Genomic DNA, 21,517 nt, shown 5'->3' with positions numbered 1-21,517 from the left:
ACAAATGCGCAGTTGAGATGATATTTTGAAATTTTTGAAAAACGAGGAAATGTATGGCAAAGACATTTTAGGGAACCTACTTAGCTGTGAGCAAGAAAAGATTGGTATTAAAAAGCCAAAGTTAGAAGAAAGTGGAAAAATAATGAGAAGCCTTACAAGAAATAAATAATTGAGCTGATTCTCCTTTTTTTTGTGTATAAAAATTTCATTGAACTTAATTTTCTTAAAGGCAGATATAAAAACTTATTTCATGTAGAAATTAAATTGTAGTGGAAATTAATTATATATGATGATTAGTTTCTACCGTGCTGAACATAGTGCCAGAACAAATGATCTCTATTGATTTCGATTTTTAAATTTTGCTTAACCTGTGCCCATTTCAGGTTTTCGTCTACACGATCAAGGTCATCTATGTTGCTACGTCGGCATGAGCCTCGTGTACGTTCTCTTTTTCCTGCTCCCTTTCAATTCCAGTCTAAAGCAGCTAAGGTGACTTCATACGCTAGTTTGTACAGAGTATGCCTTATCCAGCACATTTTATTTCCCGAATCTCAATACTTATTGGCCTTTAGTTAGATCTGAGATCTTGAGATTCACCCACCACCCTATACGGAGAATTCGGCACTTAGCAAAAATGTTTATAATGCCAATTGTAATATTCGTTTAAATGGGTCAGCATACTAAACTATAGTAGCATCCAAATGACTAGGATAGCCTATGAAAACATCGTTAAACTGCAAAGTACTACAGCCTAAAAAAATAAACAAACTCTTGAGGTTTATCTTCACACTTACTGTATACTTACCAATAATATTCTTAGGCGTTTGTAAAATTGTAATGTGAATCTGCCAATATAACTCTGAAGGTATTGGGAAGGACTACGATCGACATGGTTCAAAGGCTTCCTCAAAGAATAATGAAAATCACATAACCTATTTTTGCGTAGATATCATTAATGTACCCATATAATGTTTTTGTAAAAGATAACCAAGTACCTGTCACAGTTTCTAAAACTCAAATTTTTTCTACTGATTTTGGATCTTTAACGAATATGCAGTTTATAAAATTGTTTCTAATAACGATCGCCTCTTGGCAGGTGAAGGCAAACCTGCGAGTGAATTTCTGCCACGAGGAAGCTTCTCGTAAAAAGCCATTTCCCGTTCAGAGGCGGCATAAAATATAAATTCCTTCTCCAAAGAGTGTAAGGGTTAATGATTATTATTATTTTTTTTTTTTTAATAAACATTTTTTGTTTTTGTGGAAGTTAACTTGCTCCTGTTACAAAATGAACCATTTTTTGTCCAATATTTTAATGTTGGAGCTCCTAATTGCATTCAAAAATTGTCCACATGTTTTCGCGTCTCTACAGCGTATTGAATTATTAAAAGATTATCTCTCTAAGTCCCATTTCCCTGATAGTTTTTTGTCAACCCAAATAGAGATATTTGGCAAACAATTTTTTGATGATTTTTTTATACTGAAATATTTAAGAAGGGTTTAATGTAAAAGTGCGTAATGTGCACAAATTAATGTATATTTTCTATTTGCAACTTATTGATAGTATTGTAGAACTGTGATCTTCGGGATCTCTCCATCTCTCTACAGAAACTTGTACGTATCAATTAAAGGTAATGATCCGTGAACAAAAAGAAAAAACGAACTTTTATTACGCTTCCCCAAAAGAGGTATGAAAGCTACGGGACCCATATTCGCGGATGGTCCCAAACAGTGTTCAGAAGACCTTCACAGGTCTATTCATTCAACAGCTTCCGAGAATGTCTTGTAGTCAATGCTACCAGGATCTCAAGGCGAGCTTTATTAGCAGATTTATTGCTGCTTCATAGATAAACGAAGCCTCTTACAACCTCAAAATCATAACGTCAACACTGTCGTGGGAGCCGATACGTGGCGTTTGGTTGGTGGTGACAGGAGTTACTTCGTTTTGACTCCGTTGACGAAACTTTTCGCTTCGTAATCAAGTACAGATTTTTGATTGGATTGAGATCATAAATGTTTCCGGGGTAACTTTTTTCGAAAATTTTTTTTTATTTTTTATTAACGCATGTTTTACAATTTACGGAGCCATTATAATATTGCAACTAGTAAAAAACAAAAATAGTACTAACAAGCAATAATTTTAAAATCTTTTTTATTTATTTTTTTATTTTATTTTTTTGTATTAATGGTGCATTAAATTTCGTCGCTCAATGTGAGTGTCCTTTTTTTCAACGAACTTCTCATACACTCCATTCTCAAATCACATAAAAAATTGCAATACATTCAAATAGGCTGTCTTAATATAGCCAATGATTGAAGGCATATTTAAGATTTCTAGCATTACCATCCAATCAGTTTCTGCTGGTAGGGAAGATTTTACCAGTTGTACATCCGAATATGAGCCAATACTGAGTCTATTTTTTAACGAGGTGTAAAAGCAATCGAAAGCCTTAGTCAGTGTGGACTTTAACGCCACTAAAAGCACCTCAAGTCCGACGGTTCATCCCCCTGTAGGACCGTTTTGGTAATTACGTCTGGGGGCCGTCGGGAGCAATAAACTCAACCGTCACTTATATTCGTCTGCTGTTCGTCTTGCTGCATTTTATCAATGTGATCGTTGTGGTTGCTGCCGTGTTCGTCTCGCATCATTCCTTCGCCTCCAATCAATGTTGAAAAATTCCATGATAATTCGCGTTGCAAAAGCTTGTCCCGCCCTCCATTTTTTATTCGACTCAAGAATTTGTGGAACTAGGTTATTAGGCGTCAGAAACACTCTAGTTGTTCTTGCTAGGTCATCGCGTTCCTTAACGAAAATGCTGCAACGAAAAGCCACATGTTTGAATACTAAGTCTTAGAGGTCTTCATCTTGTGGTATCTCTTCATTGAAGGAAAATGCCATTTGAGAAGACTTGCTTAGAAATCACTTATTTTATTATCTTTTTATTAGATCCTCAAGTCCCTTACGCGCACATGCACATATGCAGATATGCAGTAGTTGATATCCAATTGGATTTACGAATTAAATAGCCACACTTTCATGTTCCTAAACCCAATTCCACTAAATTAAGTGTCACTTAAAATTTATGACACCCCTAGCGGAGTTTTCCAGTGATTACTGCAAGTTTTATTCCTTAAACGAAGTGTGTATTTTGGTGTTGTTTGTTTGCCCCATAACATAGTTTACTGCGCTAATCGCAAAACCAACATTGCCACTCCGCCCATAGTTCCGACGAAATTAGTTGCAACATTGCATGCCACTTTGTGCGACATTGTCAATATTTACAAAATAACGACAGTAGCGAAATTGAGGCTACAACCTAACGCCATGAAAACTACTCGAAGTGCGCAGAGAAGTCATACAACGGCTCAGTGGGAGAAGACGGGCTGACGGGTGTTGTAAAATGGCACAGGCAGCAAAAGAGCCACAAAAGCAACCAAACACTAAAAGTGAAAGCAGACACAATAAACCATTCGCTGACTTGGCTGGTGTTGGTTGCTCACTTTTTATTCACTTGCTTAATTTCCTATTTGCGCGCGGGTGGCAACCAACTGGTAAACTAATTTAAACTTTTGTGTGCAATGCAGTTAACCGAGAATGCTTGGTTGGGCGTGCGACAGCCGGCAGATTCCTCGTTTGTGGCTGTAGAAGTGACATTTCGCAATTGTATCACCTTTTCTATTTTTCATTTTGCTTTTTTTTTTCTTTTTTTTGTTTTTCTTTTCATTTACCATCTTGCCTTTTACTTGCAATCGCAGCTACACAAAGTCATTTTGAGAAAAAAAATCCGCCTTCATTGCATTTTATTTACATTTCTTTGCATGTCCTGATACGCCCACCTAAACTCGCGCACAAACCAACAATAACAATAAACATCTGTAACGCCAATATCAACTCTATAGCTGCGCATTTCTACAATATTCTGCCCGCTAGTAGTGTGGGGGGCCGCAGTCCAACTTTGGTGCGACTGACGCGCGAACTCTCTGTCAAACTTTTGTCGGAGGAGCCAGCTGCAAAGGAAATCGCCTCGACGGCGGAGTCACTGCCAGGCACACTGGACCAGCCTCAAGGTGAGCAAGCAATTCGATGCCATCAACGATAATTACATGCATATCAAAAGGCGCCCTAACACATTGCCGCCCCGCCAGAGAATGCCAAGCGTCAGGCATTAGGCCACTCGCTCGTTGGGGTGCTGCTCTGCCGCCACTTGAGCATGTCAAACGGCGTGGCGCTTTGTAGGCATTCAGTGCAAGCCACTCTCTGGTTCTGGCTGCTGTTGCGGTGTCGCTTATCTAAACTAACATTTCTCGGTCACCTTATCGCTTTTTTCGTTTTTTCATTATTTTCTTTTAATGCATTTTCAATCTTTTTTGTCTTTTTTGTCTATTTTTTCTCTTCACTTCTCTTCGTTTGTTTGTTTGTTTGTTGGTGTCCTCCTCCTGCATCGACCGTCATTCGTGGTCTGTTCTGCATCTGTATGCGCTCAATTCACCACATCCTGGTCGTAGATCAGTGTTTGCTGGACGGTGTCCTTATGCTGAAGGCGAGTGTTACCTGTGAGACCCAAGTGGGCTGTCGTGCCATACAGAAGACAGGATACTGTTGTCCTGATTACAAATGCGGTAAGTGGCAAAAATACTTATGGGTTTTGGTTTTTACTGGCCAGAGAGATGTGAAAGTTACGAGTTTGCTCGCTAAAAAATTTGTTTGTATACGCAAGCAGATATTTTTTGTGAGGATTTGAACGTGCAAATGTAAACATAGTTTAACTATTTATCGTTAGAATTTTATATATTTTTTTAATTTTCTGCGTACTACAACAAAAACTATATAATCCAAAGTTTCAACCTTTGAAGAAAATTTAAAAAATTGGGCAAAAAAATTGGGTACGCAGTTTTATAGCCCGCTAAATTTTAGTGTAACAAAGTGCAAATTCTCCATGGCTCCAAATGCTGGTTGATTTTTGACCATTTTTTCTCGCTGAAGTGTTGCGTCTTGGTATTGTTCCACAATTAGGGGGCCCTACGTAATTAAGCGACTCCGAAAGGCAGATTTTTTCAATGAGAAAGAAAAAATATTTTTTTTTTTAATTTTTGGGAAATTTTTTTTAGTTTTTGAGAAAAAATTTTTTGTCATATTTGAAATAATTTTTTTTTCTATTAATAGCTGATAAAAATTTAGGTTTTGGTTAAAATTTTTTGGGAGCTTCTTTTTTGTTGTTATTTTTGGAAAAACGCTCCCTCTTAAATTTTTTTTCTTATTTTTTGTTTAAAGGTGATTTTCTGGTTAAAAATGTTTGGGGAAAAATTGTTTTTGCTTTCTTTGAAAAACACCCCCCTCAGATTTTTCTTATTTTTCGATTAATAGCTGAAACAAATTTTGGTTTTGGTTAAAATTTTTTGGAAAGTTTTTTTTTGTTATATTTTTTTAAAAACTCCCCTTCTTAAATTTTTTTCTTATTTATTGATTACAGCTGAAAAAAATTTTAGGTTAAGCATTTTTGAAAAATATTTTTGTTATTTGTGGAAAACCACCCCTTTCTAATTTTTTCTTATTTTTACATTAATAGCTGAAAGAAATTTAGATTTTGGTAAAATTTTTTTGAGAATTTTTTGGTTATTTTTTGAAAAAATTTCCCTATTGGATTTTTTTTTATTTTCCATTAATAGCGGAAAAAAATTAGGTTTTAGTTAAACATTTTTGACAACTTTTTTTTGTTATTTTATAAAAAACACATCTTAGCTTTTTTATTTTTTGATTAAAGCTAAAAGAATAAAATTTTTGGTTAAAAATGTTTGGGAAAAAAAATTTATTTTTGTTATTTTTGAAAAACTCAACCTCTCAGACATTTTCTTATTTTTTTATTGCGGCTGAAAAAAAATATGTACAATATGTTTCGGTTACAAATTTTTGTTAAATTTTTTGTTTTTTTGTTATTTTCAAAAACACCCTATTATAGATTTTTTTCTTATTTTTTATTAAAGTTGAAAATAGGTTTATTTTTTGGTTACAACTTTTTGGAAAAGCTCCTGAGGAGCCGAGGGGTGATCGCTATTAGAAAATTCTTTTTCTCTAATTTTGGTGTTTCACCGCGATTCGAACCTACGTTCTCTCTGAATTCTGAATGGTAGTCACGCACCAACCCGTTAGACTACGGCGGTCAATTCTACTTATATACAGATTTAAAAGCTAATTTTGGAATTTTTATTTTTACTAAAAACACCTATGTGGACGGACTCTTTTGCCTAATATTTTATAGTGTAACATTTTTTAAAATGCATCCAGAAGTCACAACTTCCTAGCAAAAATGGAAATATTTATTCAGGCGAAATCGCCCTTGCGATATATCAAATACCAAAGTCATAATATTCTACATTTTTACTAGGGATGCCAATATTTTTAGTTACTATTATTATTTTTTTATTTTTAATATAGTCCCGAATAATAATTTTCTTAATTAATTTTTTTTCTAGGTTCGTACTAGGGATGCCAATATTTTCTATAATTGGTGATCCCGAAGTTCCGGGATATTTTTAAAGTAGTCCCAAAATATCGAGACCCATACCGAGACTTAATTTACTTCAATTAATAAAACAAGTAATAAGCGCATGGTTTTTTTTTTTTGTTTTTGGCACACACTAGATCATATTGTCCTTAAGCTTTGCTGAAAATGGAGCATAAATAGATTTTAGATATTATTTATTTAATTCAAAACAACACAAACAAAGCACGAGCTAGTCCATAGAGTAATAGATAACTTTTCTCAATCGTATTATTTAAAGTCTAGAATTAAAAATGTCGGCAGACATATTTTTTCTAAAAAATGTGTTTATTTTTTTTCATTAAAATCCCTAATAAAGGGATTTCCCATAACAGGTATTATTTTGAATAGCCCACTATTTCGGTAGATGTCACTTTTGAAGCTGTCACTTTTTGATATTTGACAAGTAGAAACTACGTCATTAAAACACTGGAACGACACACGCTTAAATAACGCATTGAAATTTTTAAAATTCACTATAAAAATGGTGAAAATTTGGCAGAGACTGTTCGTAAAACTCGAACATTTTTCGGTGTTCGTGAAGCACCTTGTCGGACCGCAATACAGAAATTGATGAAAAAATTCGAGCTGTTGGGACAAGTTAGTGGTGTGAAGAATAAAACCCGTGCACGTCGCTCAAGAAGAGCCGAAAATATTGCTGTTGTAGCCGAAAGTGTTGAAGAAAACCCAGGTTTGTCCATTCCTCGTCGTTCTTTGGAATTAGGCATTCCACAAACGTTATTAGGGCACACTTGGACAAATATTCAAAAATTCCTCCGTTGTGATGCCATACAGGGGAGAGGCGGGCGATCATCAACAACGTCGTGTCTTTGCTGATTGGGTCGTTGAAATGCATGAAAATCATCTTGAGTGATGAGGGCCATTTCCACCTCGGTGGCTTCGTCAACAAGCAACACTGTCGGATCTGGAGCTCAGAAAATCTATGAGTTATTGTTGAGAAGCCTCTCTATCCTCAACGTGTGACTGTTTGGTGCGGTTTATGGTCCGGCGGAGTCATTGGACCTTACTTTTTCGAAAATGAAGCTGGAGCAACAGTTACAGTGAATGGATTGCGCTATTGAGAGATGATTAACATTTTTTTATAGTCGGAATTGGATGGTATTGATCTGGACAACATTTATTTTCAACATCTTACTGCTAACTTGCAAACTCACTGACGCCCTAATGTGAAATTAAATATACAGATTTGCTACGATTGGCAACTCTACTAACGCACACATGTATTTACATCGATAAGAATAATTTCAATTTGTCACAGTTGAAATTATAAATCAACCGCATGAGAGAAGATGTGAATGATTGACCGACCCTAAGAGCGATGAGATTTTTCATCATCAAAATCAAATAAAACTAATTAAGTTGCACTAAATTAAGCTTTTTTATTAATATATGTTTTTATTACCTAATATCAGTTGGCCATTAATGTACAAGAAACAAAAAATGAGTCGATTAAATATTTATTTAAAATGATATCAGTTTCACAATGACAGATATACAGGTGTATTAAAATAATTAAAATATTAAAATGCTTTACTGCCAGTTGACATTTTTTAGCGCAAACTATTACAATATATTTATAAAAAATGGAGTATCATTTGTGGATTCATAAAATATTCAGCGAAAATACTCGTAATTTGCATAAATAATCTAAAAAAACTGTAAAGAAAAAACGTTTCTCACGCCATTTTTTTCGTTCAAACGCCACTCATGCCATTCGTTTGCCCATTCATGTATTTAATTAGGTATGCCTTTTATTCGGCCTGAGGGAGTTAATCAAAGTAGCACGAAATTAGTTTCGCTGTGGTCCACTCCGTTGAGAACTAAACAGAGGATTCACTGCTATTACTATCACGAGCTCAGTTTTTCCTACCGGGTTATGGTGTTAATGTACCTAAAGTGCAATTTTGTTGATTCCTCTACCTTTCATACTGTCACACATACGCCCATACTTATATAATACATACAAATACAGTATCATCACTCACCCATATCTAATATTTTAAAATGCTTTGACCAACTTTATTTATTCATCCTTTTTACTTTTCATTCACAGATTGTCAGAAGGATGGCAAAACTTATTCCAATGGTGATAAGTTGTTAGATCCGGAGACACCCTGTACGGTATGCTATTGTCAAGGTGAGTGTGAAGAGTGTTGAGAATCAAAACAAATAAGTGCATTGCAAATGCAGCTCAAGTTACAAATCTAAAGTGATTTTTGTTGCCGCAATGGTAATGTGAGTATTTTTTTTTTTTTTATCATTTTGGTCTACGGCCACAGGTGGTGAAATACTCTGCAGTTCTGTGACCTGCTTCTATCGTGACGATTGCAAGCCAAAGTATATACCAGGGCGTTGCTGTCCGGAATACGACAATTGTCCAGGTGAGTAAGAGGAAGTGTTTCTTAGAAAAAATTTTAAATAATATACCTGTAGATATAGATGTAGTCATGCACTTTAAGTCACTAAAAAACTCGAATTCATTAAATTATATCATTAAATCATAGTATTTGAATTATATTTGGCATTTAGCATTTTAAGGGATGTTCATTTTATAATTAGCTTTATTTTTTGGCGAAATATTGAAAGTAATAGTAAACAATTAACTATCGAAAATATTGATTTTTTATTATTTGAAAAAAGTAATGGCTCGGGATGAGTCCCGAAATTTCGGGGCTACGGCAAAAAGTATCCCTAAGACCTTTTTCACTTTATAAAAAATAATATTTTCGAGATTTACTGATCCCGAAATTTCGGGCTACATTAAAAAGTATCCCTAAGACCTTTTCTCACTTTATAAAAAATCAATATTTTCGATATTTACTGATCCCGAAATTTCGGGACTACGTTAAAAAAGTATTCTGAAATTTCGGGAACAGTAATTATCAAAAATACCGTCTTTTCCCGAAAATAACACACTATCTTACTTTCTTTTTTGGTCCAAAATACGCGCTAAGGTTTTTTTCGGGTGAGGGCAAAAATAAAAGAATATTTATATATTTTTATTTAATTTTTTGTTACACAGAATACAGAAATTTTAATTTATTCAATTACAGTCATGTCATTTTCTTCTGGAGCATCGTCATAAATAAAATTCTGTATTATATTCTGATTTTCGCCCAAATCCATTTCCTGCTGAATCATTGGTTCGAATCTCTCATGTCTTGCGATGTAGCTACCGTTAAAGTAACTTCTTGTCTAAGTAGCTTGTTCACAACTTCTTCTAAGCCTGGTTTTACAAAATTACCTCGATGATTTCTCACTATTCTGTTTTCAAAATATTCATTGATTTCCATCCGCAAATGATCCTTGAACGGCTTGTTTATTGCAATGTCAAGTGTCTGGATGTATCCAGTCATTCTTGCCGGAATCATTATTTGAGCAATCTTCCTCTCAGCAAGAAAGTTGTCCATGTCTTTAGCGCGGTGAGTATTGGCTGAATCCCAAACTAGTAAACCTCTATTCTGACCCCTCAACAGTGGTGGCAGCATAAAATCAACCCACATTCTTATAACTGCTTGGGTGCACCAGGCTTTTTCACTTTCAATGACATAAATTCCTGAAACACGTTGAATCTGGTATTTTTTACCTCTTGTGATTAAAAATGGCGATACTTTTTTGCCATCTAAACGAATCGCCAAAATACAGGTAGCACGTGCACTATCGTAACCGGTAGAAGGAACGTAAATTGACGAAAAAGGCTTGGTGAACTGTCGTTTGAGCTCCTTGGCCTACGAATACCGCAGTCTCATCCATAGTAATCATGGAGGAGTGTTGGTATTTCGAAAAATCGATGCCAGCTTAAACAATGTTGTTGATCTCCCTAGAGACAGTTCATATCGTTTAAGGAAGTTGTCTAAACAGTGTAACGATGCTTTAAATTCTTCTGTGGATATACAAATTTAATTGCTGTTTCAAGGGCAAATTTTTGAATATCAGCCCTGCGCACAACCAAAGCCATTGCTCTCCTTCCTGCAATCCATTCCCAGATGCAATCTTCCAACTCAGAAAACACAGCTACCGTCCTGATCCAACTCTGCGTTTTTTTTCACTTCCTTGGTCCACCAGTTGGCACAGGTAATCGTAGTCTACACGCCATTTACGAACCATACAGAGATCCAGCATCTTCTCTTTACAGAATGCTACAAGATTTACACCCCTCGAGTCTTCCACGATTCCCTTTTTGTGCTCGACGGAATAGCTCTTTCGTGTTGTACTCATTTTAACTTGCACTGTCGCTCCATGTAGACTGCTGCCTTGTGTTGTATTTTTAAGATAAATTCCAAGAATTAATTTTAAACGAACTGTAGATGTAATCAATTAATATCTCGGAATATTTTGTTTCAAAAATTTCTCTGAATTATTAAGAAAACTCAACACATCAGGTCAGTCCATAAGTTCGTGCGTTTTTTAAAGGTGGTTTTTGTGAAATTACAATGTCTTCCCAAGGTTTAAGCAAGTATTTATTTCCCTGATCAAAAAGTTGTTGTCCTTGGAGGCAAAATACGCTTCGATATCCCTTTTTACAGCTTCTTTTGAGAAGTAGTTCTTGTTACTCATATGGGACTGAAGTCCACGGGAAAGGTAAAAATTACAAAATTCGGAGAGTATGGTGGATGCGGCATTAGCTCCCATACGAGCTCGTTCAGCTTGCCTAATGTTTGCCTTGCGGTATGAGGTCTTGCGTTGTCGTGGTGAAACAAACAAAACTTTGCGTCAATTCACTAAAGACGGCGGATTTTTGTTAAGTGCCTCATTCAGGTTTGAAAGCTGATGGGAATAATAATCAGCAGTTATCGTCATAGCCGGCCATATCACACCAATAGACAGGTTTGGGGTGAAGGCCATCTCTAAGGGGTCGGTTCTGGTGTTTCATCTTTATCTAACCATTGACGTTTGCGAACAGGGTTATTGTAAAGGACCCATTTTTCATCACCAGTAACGATACGGTTCAACAAACTTTCATTTTCAAGCCGTTGCAGCAGCTGAGAACACACAAATTCACTCTCTGCTGAAGATTGGTGACGGAAAGTCTATGCGGAACCTACTTTCTCAGCTTTGAAACCTTTCCCAACTGAACCAGGTGCCTGTGAACTGTTCCATGCGTTGAATTTAACCTCTGAGCTATACAATTGGGCTCAGCTTCCACGAGTTCGAGCAAGGCGTCGGAGTTAAAGACTTCAGGACGACCAGCGTGCGGGGCATCCTCCACGTCGTAGTTACCACTTCGGAATTTTTAAAACCACTTTTGCGCAGTCCTTACACTCGCGGTATCCTCTCCGTGAACAGTGTTTATTTCTGCAGCAGCAGTTGTTGCATTCTGCGTAAGATTTTTGGACCTTTGCACGTTGGCAATGGCGAATATCACAGACGATGGAACGATGAGCGAATGGATACAAACGCTCCGGCTTTGAAAGTATTCGATGCGGTACCAGCTGGTGGTAGCAGAGGAAGAGGGCGGCCTCCTCTGCGTTGGAAAGATCAGGTGGAGAAGGACTTGGCTTCACTTGGTGTGTCCAAGTGGCGCCGGTTAGCACGAGAAAGAAACGACTGGCGCGCTTTGCTAAACTCGGTCAAAATCGCGTAAGCGGTTATAGCGCCAATTAAGAAGAAGAAGAAGTTGTTGCACTTTTACCACTTTTATAAAAAAAAGATCATACAAAATATACCTATATATATAAATATACGCGTTCGAGGATTCCAATTTATTTTTTAACAACACGTGCTTCTATCCACGATTAAAATCACTTGTTGAATGCGCAATATATCAAAGAAAATATAAATAGTTCCGTTATATTCCGCGAATAATTTTTTGTATGCAAAAATCGTACAAAAGTGAAATTATGGGTAATTTATGGGTAATTTATGAGTAATTTATGGGTAATTTATATTTACTTAATAAATCAACAGCATTTTTAACGAATTCTTTTTATCACATTATTTTAACTACGAATTATTTTCGAAGGAGGTGTTATTTTCGGAAAAAGACGGTATTGATTTTTTATAAATTGAAAAAAAAGTCATGGCTCGGGATGAGTACCGAAATTTCGAGACTACGGTAAAAGGTATCCCTAGGACCTTAACTTCTCAAATTGGCTGACGCTTATTGAGTTATATCTATGGAAATCTAGTTTTAGTGAAATAATTTTTAAGGCTCATCATTAAGGCTTTTTAATTACGGCAAAAAAAAATGTTGATTAAAGACCCCTTTTTATTATTCAATGATAAGAAAAATTATTTCTTCCCATTTAACCCTCAGTGATGTTAATTATTTATATGATATTATTTATATAACTCTTCACTACCAAATATTTAAAGCATTTCAAAAAAATTGTAATAATTAAAAATACATTTTTTATTAACCCAATAAATATTTTTCAATCTCTTCCAAATCAACAGTCTTTACTTTTGATCCCACTCAAAATGCAAAAAAATCAAACAATCCTCCAACACCAGCTGCAGAGGTGAACAGCGCCGAGACGACATCAGCTCCACCACCGGTGCTTAATCCGAATATAACCATCAAAGAGATCACTAAACCGGTTGAGATACGCATTACCGATGACAATAAAGTCATACCGATTCATCATATGCTCAAACCACAAACTACAACTACCACGACCAGCACGACAACAACTTCAACTGAACAATCCACGACAACGCGGACAACAACAACAGCGGACGGCAGCAGTTCACCACTACCGGCGCCAACACCATCAGTAGCCGTTGTATCTCAAAATACACCAACAGAGCAAGAGCAAAATCACAGTGGTGAAAGTGTGTCGAGTTCAACTACGAACAATGGCAATAACTTAACATTTAGCATAGACAACAACCGTCAAACTTTACTTCCAGTGGCTGGGGGCGTTAATAATGTTGAGAGCTTAAAGCTTAGCGCTTCAGTTGCTTACCCAAGCACAGAGCGTAATACTGTTGTAGTTGCTATACCACAAAATGGGGCGAACGTGGAAAATGGTAGCTGTGATAGTGGTGAAGTGTCCGCCGAGGTGGCACAGCTTGTTGAGGATGGCGAAGCGATTCCCGCGTTTGGCGCACAGGAACTACAACACGATGCCTCATTGAATGATCCAACGAAAGTGAATATAAAGCGAGAAAACTTGGTGACGACTGAACGAGTAACGGCTGGTGAAGAACTCGGTTCACCTGAGCTGATAGATGGTAATGATGGCGGACAAAGCGGCGGTTTACAACTGCAAAACACATTTGATTTAGAACCCGAAACATCTGGCAGTGACAACATTTATCACATCATCTTGACCACAGCTGGACCGCGCGTAGAAGGAAATACAGACGGTTTTGCGGGTTTTAAGGCAACTGAAGGTAGGTGGAAAAGAAGTGCGGAATAAAAGTATTATGTAGAGGGTATTAGATATAAAGTAATAGCTGAAGGGGAATACTTATTCTATGAAGGGAGGCAATTTCTAAATATTTCGTCACTTATGTCGCACTTAGGTACGTGCCAGGACGTTTTGTGCAGAGAAATTAAAAGAGGGGATTTATTCTATCGATTTTATACCAAATTTTTCCTATATCAATTCAATGCTAGTTTTCGAAGCAGCACAGGATATATATCATATATATATATAATTGGCGCTTACACCCTTTTTGGGTGTTTGGCCGAACTCCTGCTTCTATTTGTGGCTGGCGTCTTGGGGTTTTTCTATAAATAGAAGAACCTACAGTTTTACGCCACCTCCGAATGGCAGATAATTTTTATGAGAAGCTTCTTCGTAGCAAGAATGCCCTGTGATATTTGCCATAGCCTGCCGTGAGGCGGCGACCATTAGAAATAATGAAATTTTCTATCATCCGATGTTTTGGTTTCGAAATCCCGGCCACTACTGAATGGTGGTCACGCACCAACTCAGGCCCTAAACAGAATAGCAGCGGATAACGGGTTGACGGGTGGTAATCAGCTGATCCATTTCCGTCGGGGAATTGGATCGATTAAACATCATTGCGACGGGGACGGTTTTCAGCTGAGATTTTGTGGTTACAATAAATTTAATTATATCTGAAATATTTTCGTTTGCTATATTTGTTAAGCAACTCGTTGAGGCTCATTGCTACAAAAAACAACTTCCTTCTAAATTATTGATATTTTGCGGATTTTCTTGGTCAAATCGAATATTATTTGCTTGTTATTTGACTGCTGCCATCAAGTGATCACAAAAGCAACCCTGGGTTTTCAACCCGTCGGAGAAAATAGAAATGAATATAATTATTTTGCCGCCGTTAAAATAACCGACGGCTATTAAATGTGCACTAATTTTGACAGCGGGAATCCCACAACGCGTTACCCATTGTCCGTTGTCGCCGACAATTCTGTTCAAGTGGTTACTCGGCTGCAGTAGCGAACGAAATATACCTACCTATATTACAAATGTATATTTTTCCAACATTTCTGTTTAGGTGACCGCTTTGGCTCGCGCCAAATATTAAGCCTTTATTTAAGGTTTTACTTTTGAACAGTATAATCACCTTAGACGAAATATAATATAAAATCCCAGAGACGGGAGCTTTGCAATTGTGGAACGGTATATTATGCATTTATTCGAAAGAACAGGCATTCCCATTATTTAAGGGACACGATTTCAAGCATGTGACTGCCTCGACTGGCTTCGCGATTTTTTTTTCCTTGTTCACTTCTCTCGGGAGCATAGGGCCTCGACAAGACTCAGTCTTGCGTTCGTTTCATTAATCTGTTTTGATTTCTGACAGGGTAGGTGATTAGCCTGCCGCTACCAGTCCTAAGTAGTGGGAATGCCCACTTATCGTTGCTCAGGAGCAGTAAGAAGGCTTGAAGCGCCATCTGTGTTTCACGTTTTTCTGGCAGAAGGATCGCACAGATGGTTGAGAATTTCGCTAAATTTGGTGTGTCTGCGCTATTACCGCGGTCGCCCACTTCCTTGTTTCAGCAGTCACAATGCAACTAATGCGCAAACTATCGTGCGGGAGTAAGGATAAGTTTTGGGGGTTAAGGAATAGAATTGGAGGAGCTTTTTTTTTGTTTAGAAACAGAGAAAGTAGGTAAGTTTGGAAAAGTGCGAGGACTGCCCTTTACTTCGCGATTGCGCACCCTATTAATCTAGGATTCCATGGCATTGATGACGGGGTCTGGCTCTATCTCATGGATTGCTTGGTATTCACCTTAAAGACATGTAGTAATTTCATTTTTCATTAGGAAGATTATCTCTTATTTCATATTACATCCAAGAAAGCGCGGGATATTGTCTATTCTCATTCATTAGTCGTAGGGATCACCAAAGCTACTACCGAGATACCGAATAGACCAATAGACCCCTGAAATTTCTCCCAAATTATCTACATGGCTTCGATTCACTACCCTCCTAGAATTCTTATCATAATAAAGATATCATCGACCTTGTCGCATTGCAAGGAGCCGACTTACGTGTCATATCTAAATAGTTTCCATCTATACCAACATATATACTGTAGGGTTGATATTTCTATTGAGTCAGCTTTTTTTTGGTTTTTTTCTTTTGTAGGGGAGATAGGGTTCAAAATGCCTTCGCACTTACAGCGACTGCCGCCTACTGCAGCGAGTGGAGCTGTCACTAAAACAATCCCTCTTCTGGAGAGACTCCCTTTCCAGGAATACTACTTATTTCGGGACGGCCCAGAACGACATCCATAAAATGGACCAATCCTATTCACCCACGTCTGAGTTCATTGTATTTGTAGCCAGCTTCATGCTACTATAGCCTTCGTCTGCTTATGTCTCTGTCTGTTTGGCTTCGCTTTAGTATTCTTCAACGTATATTTTCACCGCATTGCAGTTATCCTCGCGTTCAAGCATTTTGTTGATCACATCTCTTTCTTTTCTGTCGCAACTAATGATCGTGTGTTCAGCGTCATCGCGTCGCAATATATGCACTTGGATTCACTTACCTTACCTATGCAGCATAAATATTTCCGTGACCCAAGAGAAACTGAGTCATGGCAAAGCCTCCTTCCCGGAAATTCCTTTGAACCCATTCAACTATGTATTGTAGGAATCAGCTTCGTCGTCGATCTGCCACTGGATTCAGTGTACCATCGGCTTTACCACCACTTCTTAGTGTGGCATCTACGTTCCGCGGTATTATTGGTGGCGTGTATTTTCCTACAACCCCACCCATCCACTCGTTCTGGGGCCATGATCCCAAAAACTGCTGTTGTACAGCCTCCAGTGGTTTTAGGCTTGATTTTGCAGTTTAGCGCATATCCCCATATTTCGCTGCCGTACAGCAATCTTTGCATTTTAGTCACCATGAGCAGCTTTCTTTTGCTCTGGGTTGGTCTACCGATATTCGCCATTAGTCTGCTCAGCATTCCCGTGATCTTTGCTGCTTTGGTAGCCGCGTGCCGTATCTGGGCCTAGAACGTAAGCCTGCAGTCGAGTTGAATGTCCGGATATTTCAGCGCTTTTTGAATTACTGAGGGATGTGTCGCCTCGTTGCATGCTGTTCTCGAGTGGAATGTGACCTCGTGTCATCAGGATTACTTCGTTCTCATGTTTGGGGAGCTCCAGGCCGTGATTCTCAAGCCAAAATTGGGTCCTTAACATGAATTTATTCAGTTTCCTCCTAGCATATTAAGTCAGCTTTAACAGATGTAATATTCTAGTATTAACTTCTAACAGAGTTCGTATGGACCAAGTAACTGGATTGCTTGACCATCGAAAGTTCATAGTATGTACGTAGGACTACGGAGGTATAAAATAGGCCTGCTCTCGCACTATCTTAAGAGTTTAAGCTTGTAAATGAAATTTTTAGCATTGTCCAAGTGAAGATCTCTAGAGATTGAACAAATTTCCCCGTTTCTATTCTCTTTCATATCACGAGAGTGATGCCATTTTCCATTCAGTGTAAAGAAATCAACTGGGCCTGTGGCCGGTGACCAATGAACAAAATGCCTCCAGCCTTACAGCGGCCGTCGTCTACTGGGTCCATCATATTTAGCCTGATTCCTGCTTCCAACGGAGGGTAGGCAACAACTATGGCACTTAGGTATGTTTCTCAGTCCTCTATACTTCTGGTAGATTTTCTGACAGTCCAGCTTTAACTTACATGGCCTACCGTTCAGACAGACAATCCGAGTAAAGGAAGTGAGACTAAAGCTTAATATATCGAGCACCCCATACTATTATTCCAATGCCTACCTAATTACCGCTTATAGTGTATTTAGTATCGTAGGAGAATAGAATCAACAATAAATTACTAGATCCATGCACAGAACAGTCGATGGGCTTTGAAAAAGGGTGAGAAAATTAGGAAATTAAACTGGTTGCGTTTTTTGAGTTTAACTCTGCAGAGCTAATTGTGTGCACTCGTAATAAATAATTTCTTTATTCTAACAGATCTTCCGCAATCCGGCGCCGTGGACATACAAGCCGCAGCTTCCAATAATCAACACACAGTAGTACTGCCTCCACCACAATTATCAAATACCACTGCTACTCCCATAAATAACGATAGCACCACCCATCTACCAACAACTGCCTCAACAGAAGCCATGCCAGCCAGTTCGAGTTCCTCAAGCACAGATGCGTCCACATTGGCATCCACCACGCCAGAAGCAGCAAAACATTCCAGTGATGTTAGAACATTCCACTTAGAAGAAGAAGAGAGTGCCATACCAATGGAAGCCAACCCGGCATATCCTTCCCTGCCCGAAGATGACTTTAGTTTGCGTGATGTAAATTTCCCACTAAGTGAGACCGATGACGCCGGCGAGACAGACATTAAGGATGAGCAGCGTAGTATTAGTAGCGCCTTTGACCTGGTTAGATCATACAAACCGGCGGACGAAGGTAGTGGAAGTGGCATTAATATCGCTGATGGCTCATCTACCGCAAGCTACTACGGCGTAAGCAGTGATAGCACCACCGAAACCGCATCGAAACTGCCAACAAAAGTGGCACTGCTTATGAACTCAGCTGAAGATTTGTCCAGTGAAACGACCATCTCGAATAGCAGCGATTTTCAATTAGATCGTTTCTCACGTCTCGCTAACAATGCTTCAAATGATTCCGCAGAATCGAAGGAAACTCAACTGGCCAGTGAAACGGGTAGTGGTAGTGGCGAGTCCTTGGAGGCCGAACAGAAGCTGGGTAAGCAACGCGAACCCACTACACCACGACCAAAGCCACATGCCGCAGTCGATGTGGATATCGACGAACTGGGCGGCAATACTTCAGGCGATGGAAATAATAATCCAGAAGATGATCCCAAACTGGATGCGGAGAGCATAAAGGCCGATGAGAATTTAGAGGACGGCATAGTTAAGCAGGAGGCGGGTCAAAAGGAGGATGTGTTGACGGTGAATGCCAAGCCGACGGAGGAGCGCGCAGCCGAGGAGGTGCCGGCGGCGACCATTGGTAGAATACAACGGCTATTCCTGCAGCGCTTTGTTTGAAATTAATTAAATTTACAAGAAAATTGTTTTGGTGAAAAAGAAATGCTAGAGAATGTTTTTAGTGATCAGAAGTAGAAACTGTAAATATGTTAAAGATAAACAAGTACGCGAAATTTTGCAGAAAAAGTAAGGAGTTAAAAAGAAAATGAGACGCAATTTTGCTTTACGCGGTGAAGTTTGAGTGCGAAATATTGCAATCGAGGCGATCGAAAGGGCAGAGATAGACTAAAATTTTGAATTGAGCTGAAGTAAACATTTGTGCGACTATAGAAAATTTATATATTTTTAAAAATAATTTTTTTTTATAATAATATTTTGCACTGTGCGAGTTTTAAAATAAAATTCAAAAATTTGACTGCAATGTATAAAGGCAAGCAGTAGCGCGCCTGAATGGCCTGTTGTCTCGCTTAAATTTCCAGCGCTAAGAGTTGAAATATGAAATCAGCCATTTTTTATAAAATTCATGTTATTAGAAATGTCGCATACTTCTAAGCGCAAAATTATAATTTTTTAACTTTTGAATGCTGCAATTTGGAAGAAAAAATGTACGAAAATTCAACTACCAATATATTTTAAAAATACTAACTGTAAAATGCTTATATATTTTAGTTAAAATTTAAGGCTAGCATTAACATTGAAAAATCTATTTTTAAGTAGAACGAAGCAGTTTAGGTGAAGAAAAAATATTCAACATTGAAAAAACAACAACGAATATGTAACAACAAAAGCTGGGCTCCTAAAATGCAATAACTCAAATTAAATAGACATACAAAGAAATATAGTATTTCAGTGAGAAAATTAATATAAAATATGATTAAAATAAATTATTTGCGTTAATTCTAATTAAGTCAACATGTAAAAAACAAAAAACAAAAACAAAATTCACAAGCATACACGCAAATTTCATTAAAACACGAATTTATGAGAAACAACCTTTTGAGGAACTCAACCACTGTTCCAGAAGAAAACGATTTTGTAAAACTTAGACACATAATTTATTTTAAATGGGTAACTAATATTATTGCCTTGGCATACACAAACACCAATTCAAAGTGGTATTAGTTCCTGCAGTTAAATTTAAAAACTATTTTTAATTTATTAAAATTTATTGTAATAAAAGAAATTGATGTCGATGGTAATAAAAAACGTATTAAATGTGAAAATTTTATTTAGATTTTTTTTCTTTCAAAAATGCAATGCAATGTAAATGCAAACGGAAATATTGAAATTAAAAATATGTGTTTGGAGTTTAAGGAATTTTAGTAAAGAGAAGTAATTCGTGCATGTGTATATTGATAAAAAACTTTTCCTTTTTTTTAATTATTTTAACCAAAATACATTTTTATAAAAAAAAAGTAAACGAAAATACATTTTATAAATTTTTTTTTTTTTCAAGCCGAAATACATTTTTTTTTTGTTTTTTTAATACATCAATATTTATGAAAATTTCTTTTTATAGAAAATAAAATTCGTTTGTTCTGCTTTATGTAGCAATATTTGTGAAAGTCTATTAACATAATTTTTTTTATTTTGGTTCAATATAAATTTTCAATGAAAAAATATTTATGAAAATTTCATTTTATTTAAATTTTTTTTTTTGTCTTTGTCAATGTGACAATATTTATGTAAATTTCATTTTATACAAAAATATTTTTTTATTTTGCTTATCATTTTTATAAGAAACTATTTTAACAAAGATACAATCTTTTTAGTTTTTTCATTTTTTTTTATAAAACTAAAAGTTTTTTATTCTGTTTTTTTGGTTCAATATAAATTTTGCCATTGAAAAGATATTTATGAAGATTTCATTTTATAAAAAAATATTTTATTTTATTTTATTTATCAATTTTATGAAAAACTATTTAATAAAAAAACACCTTTTTTAGTTTTTTTAATGCCTCAATATTTATGAAAATATCTGTTTATAGAAAATAAAACTTGTTTATTCTGTTTTATTTAGCAATCTTTGTGAAAATCTATTTATATTATTATTTTTTACTTTATTCAATATAAATTTTGCCATTGGAGAAATATTTATGAAAATTTCATTTTATAAAATTTTTTTTATTTGTAAATGTAACAATATTATTAAAATTGCTTTTTATAACGAATATATATTCTTTTATTTCTTTTGCTTATCATTTTTATGAAAAACTTTTCTAACAAAAATACAACCTTTTTTTATTATAGTTTTTTTCATACAGCAATATTTATAAAAATTTCTGTTTATAAAACTAAAATTTGTTTATTCTGTTTTGTTTAGCAATATTTGTGAAAGTTTATTTATATAAAAAATATTATTTTTCTTTATTAATTAAATATAAATTTTCCCAATGCAGCAATTTTTACGAAACTTTCCTTTTATAAAGAGCATATTTTTTTATTTTGAAGAATAAAGCATTGCTATGAGAATTTGCTTTATAAAAAGTTGTATTTATTTGTATTTTAATATACCAACATTTAAGAAGAATTAAAAAACAATGTTTAAAATGTATTTCATAAAACAAATTAATTTTTATTCT

The 21,517-nt window shown here is 36.3% G+C and overlaps 1 protein-coding gene across 1 annotated transcript; it reads left to right on the top strand.

Annotated features, from left to right (window-relative positions):
- The first annotated feature begins 3,398 nt into the window (after positions 1–3,398).
- On the top strand, positions 3,399–20,163 carry LOC128864842 (uncharacterized). Its single transcript, XM_054104600.1, has 8 exons — positions 3,399–3,485; positions 3,583–3,661; positions 3,898–4,065; positions 4,504–4,617; positions 8,611–8,694; positions 8,837–8,938; positions 12,954–13,895; positions 17,938–20,163. Exons 1-8 carry the CDS (start codon positions 3,399–3,401, stop codon positions 18,993–18,995), a joined length of 2,634 nt encoding a protein of 877 aa, XP_053960575.1. The 3' UTR covers positions 18,996–20,163.
- The last annotated feature ends 1,354 nt before the right edge of the window (positions 20,164–21,517 follow it).

Source organism: Anastrepha ludens, chromosome 5, assembly GCF_028408465.1.
Source record: "Anastrepha ludens isolate Willacy chromosome 5, idAnaLude1.1, whole genome shotgun sequence".
Classification (NCBI taxonomy): Eukaryota; Metazoa; Arthropoda; class Insecta; order Diptera; family Tephritidae; genus Anastrepha; species Anastrepha ludens.
The sequence above is the reverse complement of the archived record's forward strand: the minus strand, read 5'-3'. Positions and strand labels throughout refer to the sequence as shown.